Raw genomic sequence first — 22023 nt, 5'->3', positions numbered from 1 at the left:
AAGACCAAAACGCTACACAATACTCAAGGTGTGGTCTCACCAAGGCCCTGTACAACTGCAGCAAGACCTCCCTGCTCTTATACTCAAATCCTCTCGCTATGAAGGCCAGCAATCCATTTGTTTTCTTTACTGCCTGCTGTACCTGCATGCCTACCTTCAGTGACTGATGTACCATGACACCCAGGTCTCATTGCACCTCCCCCTTTAATAATCTGTCGCCATTCAGACAATCTGCCTTCCTGTTTTTGCCACCAAAGTGAATAACCTCACATTTATCCACATTATACTGCATCTGCCATGCATTTGTCCATTCTCTTAACCTGTCCAAGTCACCTTGCAGCCTCTTACCATCCTCCTCACAGCTCACACTGCCACCCAGCTTAGTGTCATCTGCAAACTTGGAGAATAAATGCTGGCTTTGCCAGTGTGACGCCCACATCCCGTGAATGAATGGAAAACAAATCAGAGGTGTCTATACTCATACACTGCAGTCGGAGTACCAGTTAGTGCCAACATCCCCAGCATTGAAGCACTGACCACACTCGATCAGCTCCGCTGGGCAGGCCACATAGTTCGCCAGACACGAGACTCCCAAATCAAGTGCCCTACTTGGAACTGTTTCATGGCAAACGAGCCAAAGGTGGGCAGCGGAAGCGTTACAAGGACACCCTCAAAGCCTCCCTGATAAAGTGCGACAACCCTACTGACAACTGGGAGTCCCTGGCCAAAGTAAGTGGAGGAAGTGCATTCGGGAGAGCGCTGAACACCTCGCGTCTCATCAGCGAAAGCATGCAGAAATCAAGCGCAGGCAGCGAAAAGAGCGTGCAGCAAACCAGTCCCACCCACCCTTTCCCTCAACGACCATCTGTCCCACCTGTGACAGAGTCTGTGGCTCTCGTATTGGACTGTTCAGCCACCTCAGAACTCATTTTAAGAGTGGAAGCAAGTCTTCCTCGATTCCGAGTGACTGCCTATGATGATGATGATGATAAGTGCCAAGCTATCCTTGAGGTATGTGTTCTACCTCAGTGCCGTGAGGGCATTCACCACCTATATCGAGAAAGTAACATTTTATACAATAAATCTCAAGTTAGCGATTATGTAATAAAACTGGTGGTCTGCAATTAGTTTCATGGGTACCTGGATTACAAATTAATGATCTTGCATCATTTTTTGCTGATTCAGCCGCTAATAAAAGTGTGATTGACAACAAATATTACATTCTGGTAATATAAATCATTAAAGTCTATTTTGATATCCAAACCACCATTTTTCCATCCATTTTCATGTTTTTGATATTTTCACCATTCTACTTGCTATAGCTTTACAGGAACATTTCAAATGCACTGGACACATTGACAGTTTAGCATATTCGAGTTCTCCAGTCTCAATCTTTTAAGCTTGGAGGCTCATCCTGTGCAATCAGCGGGGAACTATACTCAAAAGGAAGGAGGATCAGTGCTCCAATAGAGCACTATCTCCACCTGCAATCCCTTCAAACACACCTCCCCACTGACAGCATGGAATAACCCCAAGTATAGTGCAATATTGTGCAACTTTACAGTAGCAAGCAATGATACACTGAGTAATCAAATATTAGAACAAAATAGTGCGGATGCTGGAAATCTGAACTAAAAGCAGAAAATGCTGGAAAGCCTCAGCAGGTCAGGCAACAGCTGTGGAGATAGAAACAAAGTTAATGTTTCGGGTCGCTGACCTTTCGTTAGACCTGACCTGCCCTGACCTGAGTATTTCCAGCATTTTATGCTTTTAAATCAAATATTAGACATTGGAACAAATGGGGGAAAATATCACTCACACACATAGAATTAATCAGTCACATGTGCAGTCGCTGGTTGGGGGATACAAGAGACAAGTTCCCCTTCAATGCCCTAATTTGTTGGTTTGGATTATAGATAAGACACAATATTGTATGAACTTCAGTAACACTAATATAAAAGAGAGATCGAGGCAAGTAAGCAAATTGTCCACTGAAGGAGCTGCTTGTGGTTAATTAATCCCCACAGGGAGTTCTTTAAAGAAAGAAACAATGTTTACACTTGTTTGATTATTTTCATCAACCTTCATGATTGATTGAATGATTTCATGCAAAATTGATTCTTAAATTGGAATAAAATGGATTTGTCTTCTAATCAATAATTTAACAGTCAATGGAAATATATTCCAGATTTCTTAAAGAAAAATCACATCTCCAGTTCTTCACATTTGATCGAATATCAGTTTACTTTTTTCTGTAATAAGATTGCAGCACTGCATCAATACGTTTCTTAATAATTTGTATTGCATCACTGGCATTCTTTTTACAAATATACCAGAAGCCACAATACACTGACAACTTAACTTACAAACTGGCCTTTTACTCTAATATTGTTGAAAACTGACAGTATATTTAACGGTTTCAGCCTTCAGCAAAGATCCATGTAGTTTCTATCAATACTCAGTTGAAGTTTTGATATATTATATTCCCTGAAGGCGCTTTTGCTTGAGGTACTACCACCAGTGGCAGGTACGCAGTTCTCATATTATTGACAGCAAATGCAAATATAAAATTATGGAACTGTGCCACACTTTAAAAAAAATGGCTTCCAAACGAGTAGCACCAAATCGCCTGGTTTTGATGGTTTTTACCACAGCTACGATTCAGGTCGACTCTTGCGCGACATTCGGCTCTTTGTTGGGTTTTCTTTTCCATGCATTTGGAACACGATCATAATGACAATACCTGAGGGGCAGAAACGTGGTGGTGACAGCAACTGAGGGGCGGAAGTTGGGGGCGGTGCGAAGTGACCACCGCGATGACATCATCACGGCACCGCATCACCTTGTCTCTCCCCTTTACTTAAAGGGGAGAGCCTCTGCGATTTTTAAACTTTGGGCCACCAGGTAGGGTTTCAGCCGGGCCAGTGGCCTGACACCCAAGAGAGAGTGCCAGGCTGCCTGTTGGCGGCCCAGCCAAACCCGGGGCCATATTTGACGGGCTGACATGGCAGTCGGCCGAAAAAAAAATATGGCGGCAGCGGCAGTGCATCCTCCCTTTTAAGGGAAACCGCACCGCCATTGCAGAAGGCCACAGCCTCACTAGACCACCGGGAAGAAAACAGGTTTTGGCACGTTGGGCGGGCCGAAGATTTTCAGAGGGGAATGTCGCCGTCGGGGGTTAGATCGACGGCGTGCATGGTGATGACATACTTACCACGGATCAGCAGCAGCGGAGAGGTAGGGGGAGGATCGAGGCTCCGCTGGGAAAACTCGGGAGGGCAATTGGCCTAGCGCAGCCATTCCACGAAAAGTCGGCGGCCACTCCACTCCGCAGCGTGGCCGCAGATTTGCAGTGGTAACAGGCCTTAAGGAGAGGGGTAATTTTTAGAAACCAGTCTATTTATGTACTGATACAAATCTGACCCCTTTCTTGGCCCAGTATGTAGGTTTCAGTGTGAAGATGCGCATGTATAGAGGCATATTATCTAACTGTGTATGCTAAATAGTGACCTGAATTTCAGAGCTGCACTGATCATATATGTGCAATTCCAAGATTTATTGGTGCTGATTTTTAAACGTTATTTATTTATTCATGTAATGTAAGCGTCGCTGGCAAGGCCAGCATTTATTGCCCATCCCTAAATGCCCTTGAGAAGTTGGTGGTGAGCTGCCTTCTTGAACCACTGCAGTCCATGTGGTGAAGGTACTCCCACAATGCTGTTTGGCAGGATGTTGCAAGATTTTGACCCAGCGACGATGAAGGAACGGCAATATATTTCCAAGTCAGGATGGTGTGTGACTTGGAGGTGGTGTTCCCATGCACCTGCTGCCCTTGTCCGTCTAGGTGGTAGAGGTCGCGGTTTTGAGAGGTGCTGTTGAAGAAGCCTGGCGAGTTGCTGTGGTGCATCTTGTAGATGATACACACTGCAGCCATGTTATGCTGATGGTGGAGGGAGTCAATGTTTAAGGTGGCATAATTGGTGCAGGCTGCTTGGTCCTGGATGGTGTTGAGCTTGTGTTGTTGGAGCTGCACTCATCCAAGCAAGTGGGAAGCATTCCATCATACTCCTGACTAGTGCCTTTTAGATGGTGGAAAGGCTTTGGGGAGTCAGGAGGTGAGTCACTCACTACAGAATACCACCTCTGACCTGCTCTTGTTTCCACAGTATTTATGCCCGTTAAGTTTCTGATGCCCATCATTCCAACCATTACAGGTATAACAGCAGCAATAAAGAGACATAGTTGCTATATTGTGGGGTTCTGGGACATGCTAAGTTCAAGATCAAGAATACTCTGATGTGAGTACCAAGGTAAGTTTATGTAGCAGCAGATTCTACAGTGTTAAAACTTGTCCATTTTAAATTAAAATGAGAACAACTGTTCGGGCAAAAACAATGACATAATGGTGTCATCACAAATGATCACCATATTTGAAAACAAAAAGGTTAAGTCACTCCTTAATTTGGTACAATACTTTACCAAATGATATGCACATTTAATGTAGTTAAAATCCCCTTTGTTAAATTGCTGAAATAAGAACCAGTAGTATATGTGGAGGTAAGCGTTGTTTAGTGCACAGTCCCTGGCTTTTAAGTAAAATAAATATTTTATTCGTAGAACCCTGAAGTGAAAATGAGGGAACCTGTTGCCAAATATTTTTATCTTGTTTGGTAAACAACACGGAGCACATCATCATATCGCGTGTGCAAGGCATTAGTGTGACAAACAGTCAGATGTTTGTTCTCTTGTTTTCCATCTGGTGACCAAAACAATCTTTTTCCTTTCAATGTTCTCACCTTCCCTCCTCCTCTCCTAAAGTAATTGATGCCTTCTGCAGTTTAAGAGTTGTCATTTGCCCTCCACTACCTCATCCAAGTAGCTATTCTTCAAATGTGATACTTGACAATTAGTCATCCAGCTTTTCGACTGTATCAAGACATCACAGCCCAGCATGATCCCTCTCTCATCAAACATCCATGCAAGTGCATTCCCATCTGCGGTGTGGATAGCAATCAGGAGTAGCAATACTCCGATTTCTTTTTCCTCCCCAACTCTGACTTTTTTTGGTCAGCTATCCTAGAATCCTCATGACCAGGATATTTGAAGAGGCTCTAACATTTTTTTAAACATTCAGTAGCATTTATAAAGCACCATTCTTTTGAAATTGCTATGAAACCATGATCTTTAAAGTTTGCAACTTATAATTTACAATGATGTCTTGAAATAAGGGTTTGGTTTTGGCTGGGAAGAAGCTTTATACACTTTGTACGAAACATTTATTAATTTTGTTTTAACAAAGATTTTATTAAAGGGACTTTATTGTAGACTTGAGTTTTCCTGGATCTGCCAGGTCACTCAATCTCTATCACATTGACTGTTGGAGCAAGTTTGTATTGCAACAAATATCTGCCAATAAAGATACATTTCTAATATTTTTTTAAAAATTAAAGAGTAGCAGACTTAACAAGTAATATAATGCCATTGCATCATTCCTCATTTCATTCTACAACTTGAAGTATATTTACCTTTTAAAAAAAGGAAACTGAAAATTACACTTTTAAAAAGCACTATCATGGAACAAAAAGAATTGATGAATTATTTACCATAATGCTTCACATATAATGTTTGTGTGGTGTAATGGGCTTTGAAACAGAGGCAGCTCGCTAGTCACGGCGAAACAGTCAACATTTTGCAGTGGGCAAATGCACTTCCTACCACTTTTATCATCAATTTTGAATTTTAGCAGCTTCCTTCTTTTAAAAAAAAAACTCTGGCACTTGCCATTCGGATCACATTGAGTTACGTTTGTGGAAGAGCAAGTAAATAATTTTACAAGTTACTGAGTTAAAGTGCTGAATGTTGGAATTTACAGTGTTGCTATCTAGGTGGTATGTGAATAAATAATACAATTACTTATATTTACATTTTGTTGCTGACAGCACCTCGGAAATCGGCAACAACATCTATATGTAAACCAAGTAATGATCTTGTCATTGCAGGTAGTGAGCTTCAATCTGCACCTCCAATGACCGTGCCAACTCCAGCAGCATAAATGCCCAACAGCTTGCAGATGGAGGTGTTCAACAGTTATGGCTGCCTGTAGCTTGAGTAGTGAGAGGAGCACTCCTGCCTGTCTTCATACAGGTCAGAAAATCACTTTTGTTATCACTGGCCCACATGGATCTTTCCGAGCCAATGTTGACTAACATGTTGACTCTCTGTTTAGATTCACGCATGGGGATGGCAATAAATTTCAGTAGGAAAAAGATTCCAGTATTAAAATTATTTACCATTGAATCTGTGCCTGATGTGGAAACATAAACCTTTTGCACTAAATTTTATCTTGGGAGTCTGCAACTACCTTTTTAGAGAGAAGACTGAAAACAGATTTTATTATTGATATAATACATGAGCTATTTAAAAAAAAATAACCTACATTAGAAATATTGATATTTCTCTTGGTAGTCTAGTCTGGTTTCTAAAGAAAGGAAGGGATCACTTTTTTGTAACGTATTTCCTTTTATGTCAAATAAAATGCAACATTTACTAGGTCAACTGAGATGTTTGTCACTGGATCATCCCACTCCGAACCAAGTGCTGTTTGCACTTTGCTGCACCAGTTTCCAAACAGCAATACTAAACTGGAATTTTACCACCATTTGGAGAGACCAAAACTAGGGGCCATAAATATAAGATATTCACTAATAAATCCAATAGGGAATTCAGGAGAAACTTCTTTACCCAAAGAGTGGTAAGCATGTGGAACTCGCTACCATTTGAGGCGATTAACATAGGTGTATTTAAGGAGAAGCTAGATAAGGTTGAGAGGGAGAAATGAATAGAAGGATATGCTGATGGGGTTAGATGAAGAGGAATTGGAGGAGGCTCATGGGGACATAAACACCGGCATGGACCAGTTGGGCGAATGGCCTGTTTCTGTGCCATAAACTCTGTCATTTCTTCCCCGCTCCCCTGTCCCCCTGGTTTTCTGTCTGCCACCATTCTCTATTTGGCAACAGGAGAGTTTGATGGTAGTTCTTAAATCCTATGAGGCAGTGGGGCTCTGCTGCCACTGGATCACAGTGAGTTGCGTTGTTTAAATTGGGTTGCTTAACTGCAGCTGAGATTTTTCATTGGGTAAAGGATGGAAAATAATTTGCAAAAGTAAATTGAGGAAAAATATATGGATAATTATGATACGGGAAGCCTTTTCATAACTCTAGATATCCAAATGTACAAATATTCAAAAATGACTTTGGTTCTTCTAGTAATATCTGATATGGTGGAAATGGACAAAAGCAAAGTTGCATCAGCAAAATCCTCTCATTTTTCTCATTTGAATAGTTGGTTGTTGACAGCCAGTGGGAGGAACAGGAAGGAGATTGTTCATAACCGTGAATGTTTTTTGGTCCAAAGTGAAACAGTGTTTTAAGACTGAGCTGTAGAGGAGGAAAATTAACATTGTGACAAATATGTGGTACTAAAGCACTTTGGTTGAACAATTTGAAATACCATTCCATTTAGAAGAAAAATTATGTATTGTGTGCCGAGTTTTTCTAAAGGCAGTTATGCAAATAAATAGTATTTGTTTTTACTCGTCGCTCATGGATCTTTCTGTCTTTCTTCACAGGAAGGCATGCCACAAACATTGACTTCTACAAGTATGTTTAATACCAGTGGCTTTAGCCATCAACTTCACCCAACCAAAGAAAATGAACATGGAAGGCTGATATTTCAGGATGGTAACCTTATCTCTGCATCTTTAGAGGCATTGATCCAGCATCTCATACCTACAGTTGATTATTATCCTGAAGTAAGTGTTTGGCACTTTTATTGCATACAAACGTAATGCATTTTCTCTCGGTACTGTATTTACATAGGTGTTAGTGGAAATGTTTAGAAAATCATAAAATTCACCGCACCATTGTATCTATATTTTTTAAATGTCATTATGCTTCTGCAATGTTTATTCTCTTCAGGATCAGTGACTTATCCTGACTCATCATTTACTTTTTATGTCGTTGCTGATATATATTGTCTGAGGCCAAGACAAAGCATTATGGGAACTGCAGTCGTCTTAAATATCAGATACTATGTATAGTGGCAACCAATCTCATTTTATTGCTCCTGCTATGGAAGCAGTCTCCCACATGTTTTGTATTTTAAGACAGCAGTTCCTTTGAAATCTGATTCTCTCCGCTGACTTTAAAATTGTAATACTGTACCCGTTTTTAAAAAAAATTAAAAATTGCATAATTTTGCAGGAACTTCAAATTAAGCTAAATTCCGAATTCATAATCTTGTTGATATTTTGTCTCACATACCAGCTTGTTGCTCAATGATTATAAAACATACAGAACAAGCCAAACATTTATTAAATTAACTCTATTACCCCTGTTAAAATTAGCAACAATAGTTCACTACAAAATGTTCATTCATTTCTGAAACTTAAGCCCCAATTTTAATGTAACCTGCCCAGTAGTAATGGGGCAGGTTGAGTATACGCTGCCTGACTTTGCTCTTCGCTGACTAATATGGAGAATAAAAACGGGCATCTGATTCTAACCCACTCCATTCCTACTGAGCGGCTTAGGTTAAAAACGGGACTGAGAAGACTGACCTAGTCAAAAAGATTTACCAGATTGTTACTAGTTTCAGATCTGTCTTGGATATTCTATCAGGTGCTGGTCACTCCCATAAGTGGTCCGAGCATCTTCATTCAGGAATGTGCCTGTGCTGCCCAATATCTAATTATACAATCATTTAACAATACGAGTGCCTATTAGCACCTGTGATACAAACTGGACATCATGGGCTAGATTTTCCACTTTTTTTGCATGCTTAACGCCCACTTAACGTCCATTTTACCGCTGAAATGACATATAACGCCCATTTAGCCACAAAATGGAAACTGACGGGCATTTTTCGGAAACTTATCACCGAGCGTTACTTTCCCCATGTGCGTAATGCTGGGAAAAAATATTACTGCCCGCCCACTTTTTTGGGGGCCGAATCATCAGAATGGGCGAAATCAACGCCCATAATATTGCCCAGCGTTAGTTTACGCATGGAATTAAATACCGCCCGCCCATTTTTTTTTGTCGTGAAGGTCACATTTGGCGAAACTAACGGCCATGAGATCGCCCAGCGTCACTTTCACCACCTCGCACACATATCGCCCACAAAATCGCTCACTCAAAAAACCGCCCGGAAAAAGTGTAACTAACCGGAACTAATCACACCGTTATGGACGCCATGTTCTACATCACATGTCGCATCCTTTAAAAGGCTGCTCTACTTCAACCTCGGGGGAGTTCGGATGTACTCTGGAGGTCTTTGGAGGTGATGTGAACATCTGAACAAACATCTTTATCATACTGAGAACGATTGGAATTTAATAGGTGTCTTTGTCGGGACATTCATTCTTTGTGACCAATCGGTGGAAAACAGAGAGCTATTGCAATGGAGCCTGTCCTTTCTCACCTTCTCTTGATGACCAAATACATGCTGCAAGCTCGAGATGGCCGAAGGAACGCTCCACAACATGATGTGCCCAATGTAAGACGTGCCAGACTGATGAAGAGAACCAGATGTTACACTCCCCACAGGTACAGGGACAAACGGTCTTACCTCGACTTGCCCAACACCACCTGCCTTCGGAGACTGCGCTTCCACAAAGAAGTTATCACTGATGTATGCCAGCTCATAAGGGGAGATCTGCAGCCTGCCAGCACCATCAGTACTGCACTGTCCGTCGAGGTTAAAGTCACCGCAGCACTGTCATTCTATGCATCGAGTTATTTTCAGGCCTCAGCTGGTGACATTTGCGGACTGTCTCAGCATGCCACACATTGCTGCATTAGACAGGTCACTGAAGCCCTGTATGTACATAGGAGGGACTTGATCAGCTTCCCTCTGACAAGGGAGATACAGACTGAGAGGGCTCGAGGATTCTCCAGAATTGCAAACTTCCCCAAGGTGCAGGGAGCAATAGACTGTACACACATCGCGATGCGGGCACCTTTTCAGGATGCAGAGGTTTTTAGGAACCGCAAGGGATTCCACTCCCTGAATGTGCAACTCGTTGTCGCCCACCAGCAAATTATTATGGCAGTGGATGCTAAATTTCTGGGCAACATCCATGATGCTCACATCCTGCGTGAGAGCACTGTATCTGACTTGTTTAACAATGAACCACAAGGTCAATGCTGGATGCTTGGTGTCAAAGGATATGGCCTCGCCACCTGGCTGATGACCCCCCTGCATGACACCCACACCGAAGCCGAGAGGCGATACAATGAGAGCCACAGAGCCATTCGTAATTTCGTGGAGAAAATCATTGGAGTGCTTAAACAGCGCTTTAGATGCCTGGACCACTCGGGAGGCGAGCTCCAATACCACCCTGACCGGTAACTGAATTTGTGGTGGTGTGCACAACTTGGCTATCAGGAGTGGACAAGAATTGCCTGATGAGTCTGACAGTCTATCTCACCACAGAGAGAAAGAGTAGAATAAGGAGGCGGAAGCTGACATTGGCCCAGACAATCAGGCTGACATTGAAACCATACCCCGCCCCCCTGGAAACTGCATGAAAGGGCCCATGGTGGCATCATAGCTGCAAGAGCCTTATGTCAGGAGCTCATCAATGAGCGCTTTGCCTGAAAGAATGTTGGTGTCATTTACAAGGCTGACACACTGCTGGGTGTGCAGGTCATACATCAATGGTGGGCATCACCTTGGTGACAGTTAAAGTTTAAGTTGATTGAAGTTAAGTGTAATTATACCCTTTGATAAGGAATCACCAGCATGTAATGGTGCAGCTATCTGAGCCAATGCGCAACAAGGTTTTGTTAAATAAAAAACATTTAAACTGAACATTTGTCTGAAATCATTAGTATTTCTGTATAAAACCAACCCTTTCTCCCCCCCCCCCCCCCCCCCCCCCAGCTTCTCCTCCCCACCTCTACCCCTTCCCCTTCCCCTCCTGACTCCAAGCCGCCTGGCCGAGGAACTCCTCAGGCAGTGCTTCATTGGGGGAGGGGGGGGGGGGGCGCGGAGGGGAATGACAGCCGAACTGCTGCTTGGACGGATACAGGAGAGGATGGTCCCGAGGTGGGAGCGTGCTCCGAGCCAGAAGCAAGATGTTGCTCCTAGCTCTTGTGTGGTTGGCAATGGGGGTGCGGCACCTTGGGGTGCAGTGCCGTGCTCCAGAACCACTGGGAGCCTCTGCCAGCAGTGTACCTGGCTACCAACTCCAGGGCCTCCACAATCCCTTCCAGGTTATATCTTATTTGTTGGACAAAAACTCGGTGCCAACTATGTTCTTGGTGCTTAGTAGGCTTTTTGCTGCTAGTGAATCTCCCTCATGCCTCCCACAACAGCCAAACAAGCACACACCACACCCACACATGCCTTCAGTCCCTCTGAGCTCCCTCGCTCTCTGTCTCCTCTTCTGCGAGTGTCTTGATGACCCTTGACCTTCTGAATCGCGGGAATCAAGTGTTGCCATACCGTTGCTAAGGATGGCGACACTTTACAGCAGAAGGTCAGTGAGATTTAATGCTACCGCTCATTTCATATCGCTCGTGGTAACGCCCAATTTAAAAAATGGAGACTAGCTGCTTTGAGAATGGGCGAGAAGCCGGCAATCTGAAAACCCATTTTTACCACCCACGCCGGAAATAACGCCCATTTTTGGGCGATAAACACAAGTGTAAAATCTAGCCCCATGTCTTGTGTACACACACTAGCAAGCTCTTCTCCAATCTATGCAAGGGAAGACTGAGAACACACTTGGTAAGATAAGGCCAAAGATAAACAATTATTTAGCTGCTTTATTTCACCAACAGCCAATCCATGTGCAGAGTAACAGTCATATTTAATATACTTAACTCAGTAACTGGGGCAAAGTAATAAGTCAGCTGCCCCTGTCCCTTTTTGTGGGCTGACTTGTTTTTGGTAATATCTTTCTTTCACACTACCTCTAACTGCAAAAATTGACCCCCTACATTTTTATCTTCCAGCTTAAGGTCCCAGGCCTACACCCTGCAATCTATTAAACAAAAGTAAAAATACACTGGATGCTGGAAATCTAAAATAAAAAAACAGAAAATGCTGGAAATACTCAGCAGGTAAGGCATTTTACCTGCTGAGTATTTCCTTTCTGAGGGCCATCGTCCTGAAACGTTAACTCTGTTTCTCTCTCCACAGAGTATTTCCAGCATTTTCTGTTTTTATTCCTTGCAATCTCTTGTTAAAACCTGACTGACCATTGTGTCCGCTTTTCTGTGTGTTCCTCACTGAGGGTGGGCGATGATGATGACTTTCTCCTTGATCAGTGATTCATCTGTGGGTGTGTCCATAAAATAGACTATGTGTTCTCTCCCATTGGATGTGGGTTTAAACATCTTCTGCTGTTCTCAAAATGAATAGAAGCCATTCAGACTAATGGATCAGGGATCATTGTATCAGTTGACATTGCACAAACTGGCCAACCTGGCTCTAATACTTATCTTGAATGCAACAAGCCTGTGCCAGTTTTTTTTCAACCTGTGCCAATTCATTCTGTTTTAAAACACAGTACTTAAATATTGTTCAATTGCAAAATCCTTTCTGTGAAGAAAAAAATAAATCATGACACAGAATTTTCACCAATGAAATGAATATTGGAAATAATTTGGTGAACAGCAGTCTGCTAAGGTCTTAGATTCTCTTAGTTGTATGATGCCACAGACACCATCCCTCTTTCTTATTATAGAGGTATCAATTTTGGGGGAATACGAGTGCAATTTATGACCAGTAAGAGGAACACGGCTTCCAAAGCATTTAAATATATGAAGCTATTTATTTTCACAGTGGTACCAAAATAGGTTGCACTGTTCGGATTGCTCCCTTTGACAATTCCAAGACTGAGCTCTAAGCTTTGCTTTCCTGATGATGAACATTCATTGACAAATGTAATAATCAGAATGATAAATGCTCCCACTTCACACAAGACAGAAGTGAAATAAATAGACTGTTATTTAAAAATTGGCTCTAGTATCAGGTTTACATTTCAGTCAGTTCCAAATCTAAGCTGTCCAATAAACTATGTTATTTAACCATACTTAATAATGCCACTCCTGATCGACATTTGATATACCTGTTCTTTCTGGTTCAGATAAGAACATAAGAAATAGGAACAGGAGTAGGCCATACGGCCCCTCGAGCCTGCTCCGCCATTTAATATGATCATGGCTGATCTGATCATGGACTCAGCTCCACTTCCCCGCTCGCTCCCCATAACCCCTTATCCCCTTATGGTTTAAGAAACTGTCTACTTCTGTCTTAAATTTATTCAATGTCCCAGCTTCCACAGCTCTCTGAGGCAGCGAATTCTACAGATTTACAACCCTCTGAGAAGAAATTTCTCCTCATTTGTTTTAAATGGGCGGCCCCTTATTCTAAGATTATGCCCTCTAGTTCTTGTCTCCCCATCAGTAAAAACATCCTCTCTGCATCCACCTTGTCAAGGCCCCTCATAATCTTATACGTTTCAATAAGATCACCTCTCCTTCCTCTGAATTCCAATGAGTAGAGCCCCAACCTACTCAACCTTTCCTCCATAAGTCAATCCCCTCATCCCTGAAATCAACCTAGTGAACCTTCTCCAAAGCAAGTATATCCTTTCGTAAATATGGAAACCAAAACTGCACGCAGTATTCCAGGTGTGGCCTCACCAAAACCTTGTGTAGCTGTAGCAAGACTTCCCTGCTTTTATACTCCATCCCCTTTGCAATAAACATAACACTTAACTTTTCTACAAAAGACATTCGGAATCAACTAAATATTCAAGCTGATCTATAAATTGGTAATGGTTTTTATGGTGCCAAAGTTATTTTGCTATTGTATTTCATGGAAACTTTGTGTAAAATTGTTCATTTGCGATTTAAAGGTTAACCGTAAATCATGAATTACATTCCAATTCTACTCAGTTAATCTGGTTGGCAACTAAATTGCAGCTTAGCTCAAATGGATTGCGCTAGCAAAATATTGTTAAGTATCCCTCAGAGTATTTGGCCCCTAAATTCTTCAAGTTATGATCTCAACGGTCACACCAAGATCATGCCCAACATCCCTCCAGCACTAGCCCCACTGGAGTTTTCAGAATCAGTGAGACAGCACTGCATTGGTATTGAGCAGGCAGGCACAAGCATCACTTTGGTTGTATTGCTGGAGTACATCTGCCTCATTCCCACAAAAATGTTAGTTTCTGTCCACCCACCATTGGTGGGGGGGGGGGGTTCCATAGCCCCCCCCCCCCCACCATCCACCATTACAGTTCCCTTACTTCTCTGACCACAGGTACTGATCTACAGAAATTTTCACCAAGTTGACTTGCCATTTCCTCAGGGTTTCAAGCTGGCTGAACTCTTTCCAACTAAACATCAGGAAGACTAATATTCCATAGGGTAAGATTTTCCTGAGCTTTGCCCCCAAGAAATACCCATTTCTCCAGGCAACCCTTTTCCGTTGTGCCGTGATTTTTGGAATTTGTGGCGGGGGGGGGGGGGGTTGGTGGTGGAGGTGGGGGACATGCATGGCCATCATAGGCATACTCATGAACTAGGAGGTGGTATTCCCAGTGTTCCCCCCCCACCCCTCCCCCTCATTTTCCTGGAAAGATGCTTGCTGCACACACCAAATGCAGGGTGTAGAGGGTCTGTGGGCATCCAGTGATGGGTAAATAAAAACCAAGACCAGAGAGGAAAAACCACCCTTCCAGGATATTGGCATCCACCATCAACCAGAAGGCCACAATCTCAGCAACAGATGCATAGCTAGCAGGTATGGGAATGCTGCAGTTATGCTGATACTCCCTGTCCCTCTCCCAGCAAGTGGCCCTGCCTGGGGTGGATCTATGCCATGGCTAGAAAATGAGGTATTCTTGGCTCTGGACAGGAACAGCACACTTCAAGGGAACTGTCCCTGTCCAGTACCATGCAGAGGGAAAGGCCGGAAAATCTACTCTCGTACCTTATTCATTATTGGTTGTAACTGCTAGTACAGCAGGATGGTAGATTAAACTGACCTGTGAGTTCTATTACTTCTCAGAATTCTTTTCTCCTCCGTTGGGTGCCTTGGATATTTACCATGTTAAAGCCACCATATCAAAGAGCCTTTTGTATGCTAGCTCAATAACAAAAGCACAGAAAGTGCATACACTACAGATACTTGTATATTTCCCGTCATTTGCTAACTTTTAACTGTTACAAATGTGCATTTTTTCTTACAGAAAGCGTATATATTTACATTTCTACTGAGTTCAAGACTATTCATCGAACCTCATGAGCTTTTATCAAAAGTATGTCACATGTGTATTGAGCAGCAAAGTCTAGATGAGCCAGTGCTTGACAAGGTCAGAGTTATATTTAACTACGTGTATGGTATTTCCTTTTAACAGTAAGCTGATTGTACTATCCAAAAGAAATTAATTCTTCATAACAAAAATTGTTCTCATCGCCAATTCATTTTTCCATTGTTGCTAATTGATTTGAATTTGATACAAACTGCTGTTAGAAATAATCTGTTGTACTTTTATCTATTACTTTTATGAAATGTAATACAACGTAAAAGCAATTGTTAAAGCAGTGTGGTAGCTGCAAGTCATACACACCATGGGGGTGAATATGCTCAACGTTCTCAGCATCTTTCCAGTGCATAATTGGAGCAAATAACATTTTGTGGCAGGAAAATCAGGCAGATGTAGTTTTGACCAATATTTCACTATTGAAGCTTTAATTTGACTTCATGTCCCTCTTCTTCATCATCCTCCTCGTCTTACCGACAGAAGGATATACTTGCCTTAAAGGCGTGCAATGATGGTTCACTACATTGATTCTTGGGATGAGAGGGTTGTCATATGAGGAGCGATTGAGTAAAATGGGCCTATATTCTCTAGAGTTTAGAAGAATGAGAGGTGATCGCATAGAAACGTATAATATTCTTAGAGGGCTTAGCAGGGTAGATGCCGAAAAGCTGTGCCCCTGGCTGGAGCATCTAGAATTAGGGGTCATAGTCTCAGGATAAGGGATCAGCCATTTAGGACTGAGATGAGGAAAAATTTCTTCACTCAGAGGATTGTGAATCTTTGGGGCTAGACTTTCGGCACATCATTGCCCATTTAGCGCCCGTATAAGTGCTGAAATGCAGGCTATCATCCATATTTGCTGAAAAGTGGAAACTAGAGCCTGATTATAGCCCATTTATCGCTGGCACAACTTTCGACATTTCGCCCAAAATGATCACTGGCCCAAAAAGACGCTGAAGAAAAGCTGCAATCACCTGATCTTAACTTGTTACTGCGGACGCCATTTTGTAACTCGGAGGATCTTTAATAAAAGACTGCTTGAAGTGCTCATCAGGAGAAGCAATTTGTGAGTGATTTTAAGAGCCTTTTTGACTCTTGCCAATCATCTAATCACATTTGTATTTGTTGAGGACAAATTAAGGGCATTTATAGTGATGGGGCTTGTAATTTCTCAACCAATATTGATCACTAGCCACATGCTGCAGAATCGAGATGGGAGAAGGTTCATTGAAGAGCATTATGTGTCCAACCAAAGAGGGGGCAGACTGCTGAGGAGGTGGAGACATTACACCCAACGCATTTACAGGGATGAGCGGTCATACCTGGACTTGTCCGATAACACATGCGTTAGGAGGCTGCGCTTCCGAAAGGAGGTCATCAGTGAGATATGCCAGCTAATTAAGGGAGATCTGCAGCCTACCAGCACCATGAGGACTGCACTGCCCATTGAGATTAAGGTTACTGCAGCACTTTCTTTCTATGCATCTGGCTCCTTTCAGGCCTCAGCTGGCGACATTTGCGGTATCTCTCAGCACGCCACACATTGCTCCATTCGACAGGTGACTGAAGCCCTTTACACATGCAGGATGGACTTTATAAACTTCCCTATGACCAGGGAGGCACAGACTGAGAGGGCTTTGGGTTTCTCGAGAATAGTAAACTTCCCCAAGGTGCAGGGAGCAATAGTCTGTATGCACATCGCCCTGCGAGCACCTTTACAGGATGCACAGGTGTTTCGGAACCAAAAGGGATTCCACTCCCTGAATGTGCAGCTTGTTGTCGACGACAAGCAAATAATCATGGCAGTAAATGCAAATTTTCCAGGGAGCATCCATGATGCGCACATCTTGCGTGAGAGCACTATGTCTGAGCTGTTTAACAGTCAGCCACAAGGTCACGGTTGGACGCTGGGGGATAAAGGATTTGGCCTTGCCAGCCGGCTCATGATCTCCCTGCATAAGCCCCAGACAGAAGCCGAGAAACGCTACAACAAAAGCCATATAGCTACACGCAATATTGTCAAAGACAATTGGAGTGCTTTAGCAGTGCTTCAGATGCCTGGACCACTCAGGAGGCAACCTACAATACCACCCTCAGCAGGTCGCTGAGTTCATTGTGTTGTGCTGCATGTTTCATAACCCAGCTTTTAGGAGAGGACAACAATTTCCAGATGGTACCGCCGGTCCATCTCGGGAGAGAGGGGAGGCGGAAGAGGAGGAGGACGAGGACTTTGTGGAGGACAATCAGCCTGGCGATGACAGGACTGTAATGGGAGGAGGCACTGTGTCCATGGGCTGTTCTCGGAGACCTCCGTGTGGCCGGAGCTAGTGTCCCAGGGCAGACAGTGAGCCAGGGCAGCTCTCCCCCAGTCTAGGCTGGGTCACTGTGTGAGTGATAGCAGCTGAAGAGACTCACACAGTCTTGGTAAAAGTGACTAGACCCCTCAGTGCTCGGTCGTGCACCATCCACTAATGTAACCAAAAAAGGAAATGGTGCCCAAGTTACACTGATCCACCTCTGTAGTCCATGGCATAGAAGTTAATTGTAGTGCTCCATTGAAGCTGCACGCACAGGGGAGTGAGCATATGGGCTCAGAATGGGATGAGAGTACGAGCTGAAAGAACCCCGCACCAGCCTGCTTCTCTCCCGGGCCGAAGGGAAACCGCACCGGCCTGCTTCTCTCCCGGGCCGAAAGAACCCCGCACCGGCCTGCTTCTCTCCCGGGCCGAAGGGAAACCGCACCGGCCTGCTTCTATCCTGGGCCGAAGAGACCGCGTTACCGGCCTGCTTCTATCTGAGTCGGTTGTGGGTTTGAGAGCGGAGGACAGACCCCGCCCGGGAGCAGGGGAGAGAGCAGGTGTGGTGGTGATTCCAGCCCCGGTGTCCTGCTCTATATTGCAGTCTCGCAACTTGGGCCTCCCGGCTGGACTTCCGTGGCGACTGTGAAACATTCTGCCCAGGGCCGGCATCGAACCAGCTGAAGGGACTCCAGGGCCGGCATCGAACCGGCTGATGGGACTCCAGGGCCGGCACTGAACCGGCCAAAGAGACTCCGGGGCCGGTGCTGAACCGGCCAAAGAGATTCCGGGGCCGGTGCTGAACCGGCCAAATAGACTCCGGGGCCGGTGCTGAACCGGCCAAAGAGGCTCCGGGGCCGGTGCTGAACCGGCCAAAGAGACTCCGGGACCAGTGCTGAACCGGCTAAAGAGACTCCGGGGCCGGTGCTGAACCGGCCAAAGAGACTCCGGGACCAGTGCTGAACCGGCTAAAGAGACTCCGGGGCCGGTGCTGAACCGGCCAAAGAGACTCCGGGACCAGTGCTGAACCGGCTAAAGAGACTCCGGGGCCGGTGCTGAACCGGCCAAAGAGACTCCGGGGCCAGTGCTGAACCGGCTAAAGAGACTCCGGGGCCGGTGCTGAACCGGCTAAAGAGACTCCGGGGCCGGTGCTGAACCGGCCAAAGAGACTCCGGGGCCGGTGCTGAACCGGCCAAAGAGACTCCGGGGCCGGTGCCGAACCGGCTAAAGAGACTCCGGGGCCAGTGCTGAACCGGCTAAAGAGACTCCGGGGCCGGTGCTGAACCGGCCAAAGAGACTTCGGGGCCGGTGCTGAACCGGCCGAAGGGACTCCGGGGCCGGTGCTGAACCGGCTGAAGGGACTCAATTTTTAAAAACTTTTAATCAACTTTTAAACTTCTTAAACAATTCGGGAAATCGCTTTTTAATCAATTTGGAGAACTTTTTTCTTTTTTTTTTCTAACTTTTAATCAACTTGATTTACATTTTAGACTTTTTTTTATCAACTTTATCAATTTTATCTATTTATTTAACCTTCAATCAACCAGTATAACTTCTTTTTAATAATTCGAAAATACTTTTAAACTCTTAAACTTTTAAAACAACATGGAAACCTTTGGGAAAATTTTTAACCTTGGAAGAAACTTTCCAAGACATCCCTCAGAACCCCAGCGGACAGCTGACCTTCCTAATGTCTGACCCCCAACCCAGCCTCGGGCCGTCTACCATCCATGACGCAACTCGGTGCCAAGTTTGCGGCTAACACCTCGCCGTAGGCAGTTAGGTTTATAGAGCTGTGCCTGGTCTCCAGTCGTCTTGGACCCCCTTGCCATTGGACCAAGACCTTGTTCAGCTAAGCCGGTGTGGTTGCCGGTGTACAGCAACCACCCCACGTTAAACGAACTCATGCACAGGCATCTTCCACTTCACTAATATGAAGTTCTGGACCTGGAACGTCAGGACCCTCATGGATAACTCCAATAGCAACAGGCCAGAATGCCGCACCGCCATAGTTGCCCGGGAACTTAGACAGTTTGACATCGACATCGCCGCCCTAAGCGAGACACGGCGGGCGGGGTAAGGCCAGCTCAAGGAACATGGTGGAGGTTACACCTTCTTCTGGAAAGGAAAACCAGAGGAAGAACGCCGTCTTCATGGAGTCGGCTTTGCCGTCAAAAATGAACTGGTCGACCGCCTCACAAACTCCCTCTGTGGGGTTAACAAACGCCTCATGACCCTTCAATTTACCTTATCCCAGAACCAATGCACCACAGTCATCAGTGCATATGCCCCAACACTTGATGCAACGGATGAGGCTAAAGAGGGTTTTTATTCCAATCTCAAGACATCCCTGTCCCCCGTCCCCACAGGTGACAAATTGATCCTCCTAGGTGACTTTAATGCCAGGGTCGGCAAAGGCACAGCCCTCTGGGAAGGCGTGATTAACAGAGAGGGGGTAGGGAAAGCCAACTCCAGCGGTATCCTACTGCTGACAATGTCTAGAACACTAACTCCTTATCACCAACACCCTGTTCTTCCAGAGGGACAAATACAAGACATCATGGCAACACCCTCGCTCCAAACACTGGCACCTGCTCGACTATGTCATCGTCCGAGCCAGGGATCGCAAGGATGTGCGCATCACCCGCGCCATGACAGGAGCTGACAACTGCTGGACGGACTATCGCCTAATCCAATCCATCATCGATATAAACATAGCCCCAAAGCAGAGGGGACAGCAGAAGCAGTGCCGCAAAAAAACTTAATGCCGGAGCACTTAAAGACCCAGCGAAGAGAGCCCTTTCCAGCCAGCGCCTCACAGCTAACCTGGCGTGCCTTGATGACACTGAGATGCTGAATGCCCACAGCGCTTGGTCTGCCCTCCAGTTCTCCATAACCAGTGCCTGTGAAGAGACACTTGGTTACTCAACCAGAAAACACCGGGATTGGTTTGATGAAAATGAGCAGGAGAGTCAAGAACTAATAGATCGTAAGCGCAGAGCATTTCTGAGCCTCAAGCAACAACCCAACTCGGGAGCTGCAAAGCAACATTACAGACGGCTCAAGGCTGAGGTCCAACAAAAAACCCAGGACCTAAAGAACAGGTGGTGGATGGAGAAAGCACAGGAGATACAACAACTGGCCGACAGCCACGATATGCGAAGATTCTTCATTGCAGTCAAGGCCACCTACGGTCAAACCTCCCAAGGCCCCACCCCAATCCTGGCCAAGAATGGGGAAACACTGATCAAGGACACCGAGGCTGTCAGGGCCCGCTGGAAGGAGCATTTTGAAGATCTCCTCAATCGAGACTCTGCCTTTGACTCGCGTGTTCCCAACTCCATCCCGCAGCATGCGACCCGCCACCACCTCAGTGAAACCCCAACGCTGCACGAGGTAGGCAAAGCTATGAAACAGCTCAAGAATAACAAGGCTAAGGGTGCGGATGGAATTCCTGCTGAGGTGCTAAAGTATGGTGGAGAGGCGCTGTTGGCGCGGATACATCTCATTTGGAGGGAGTAGAGCATGCTGGGAGATCTCAGAGATGCAGTGATCATGACTATCTTTAAAAAGGGGACAAGTCCGACAGCGGCAACTACAGGGGAATCTCACTGCTATCAGCCACTGGGAAGGTTGTCGCTAGAGTTCTCCTCAATCGTCTTCTCCCTGTGGCTGAGGAGCTCCTCCTGGAGTCACAGTGCGAATTTCATCCCCTACAGAGCACAACGGACATGATCTTTGCAGCGCGACAGCTGCAGGAAAAATGCAGGGAGCAGCGCCAGCCCTTATACATGGCCTTTTTCGATCTTACAAAGGCCTTTGACACTGTCAACCGTGGGGGCTTATGGAGTGTCCTCCTCCGTTTTGGAAGCCCCCAAAAGTTTGTCAACATCCTTCGCCTGCTCCATGGCAACATGCAGGCCGTGATTCTTACCAGCAGTTCCATTACAGACCTAATCCACGTCCGGACCGGGGTCAAACAGGGCTGCGTCATCGCTCCAACTCTCTTCTCAATCTTTCTCGCTGCCATGCTCCACCTCAGTCAACAAGCTCCCCGCTGACATGGAACTAAACTACAGAACCAGTGGGAAGCTGTTTAGCCTACACCGCCTCCAGGCCAGGTCCAAGATCACGCGAACCTCTGTTGTTGAGCTGTGGATGATGCCTGCGTTTTCGCACATTCTGAGGCTGAACTGCAGGATATAGTCAATGTATTCACTGAGGCATATGAAAGTATGGTCCTTACGTTTAATATCCGTAAGACAAAGGTCCTCCACCAGCCTGTCCTCGCTGCACAGCACTGCCCCCCCAGTTATCAAGATTCACGACGCGGCCCTCAACAACATGGACCACTTCCCATACCTCGGGAGCCTCTTA

The 22023-nt window shown here is 45.1% G+C and overlaps 1 protein-coding gene across 1 annotated transcript in view; it reads left to right on the top strand.

Annotated features, from left to right (window-relative positions):
• Positions 1 to 6123: 6123 nt before the first annotated feature.
• LOC139262080 (ras-GEF domain-containing family member 1C-like) overlaps positions 6124 to 22023 on the top strand; it is a 55392-nt gene continuing 39492 nt past the window's right edge. The window contains exons 1-3 of the mRNA XM_070877234.1: positions 6124 to 6144; positions 7631 to 7813; positions 15275 to 15397. Of these exons, the coding sequence (XP_070733335.1) occupies positions 7637 to 7813; positions 15275 to 15397 (300 nt within the window). The 5' untranslated portion in view covers positions 6124 to 6144; positions 7631 to 7636. The remainder of the gene's footprint in view (positions 6145 to 7630; positions 7814 to 15274; positions 15398 to 22023) is intronic.

The sequence above is a fragment of the Pristiophorus japonicus genome, chromosome 4 (genome assembly GCF_044704955.1).
Source record: "Pristiophorus japonicus isolate sPriJap1 chromosome 4, sPriJap1.hap1, whole genome shotgun sequence".
Taxonomy (NCBI): domain Eukaryota; kingdom Metazoa; phylum Chordata; class Chondrichthyes; family Pristiophoridae; genus Pristiophorus; species Pristiophorus japonicus.
The sequence above is the reverse complement of the archived record's forward strand: the minus strand, read 5'-3'. Positions and strand labels throughout refer to the sequence as shown.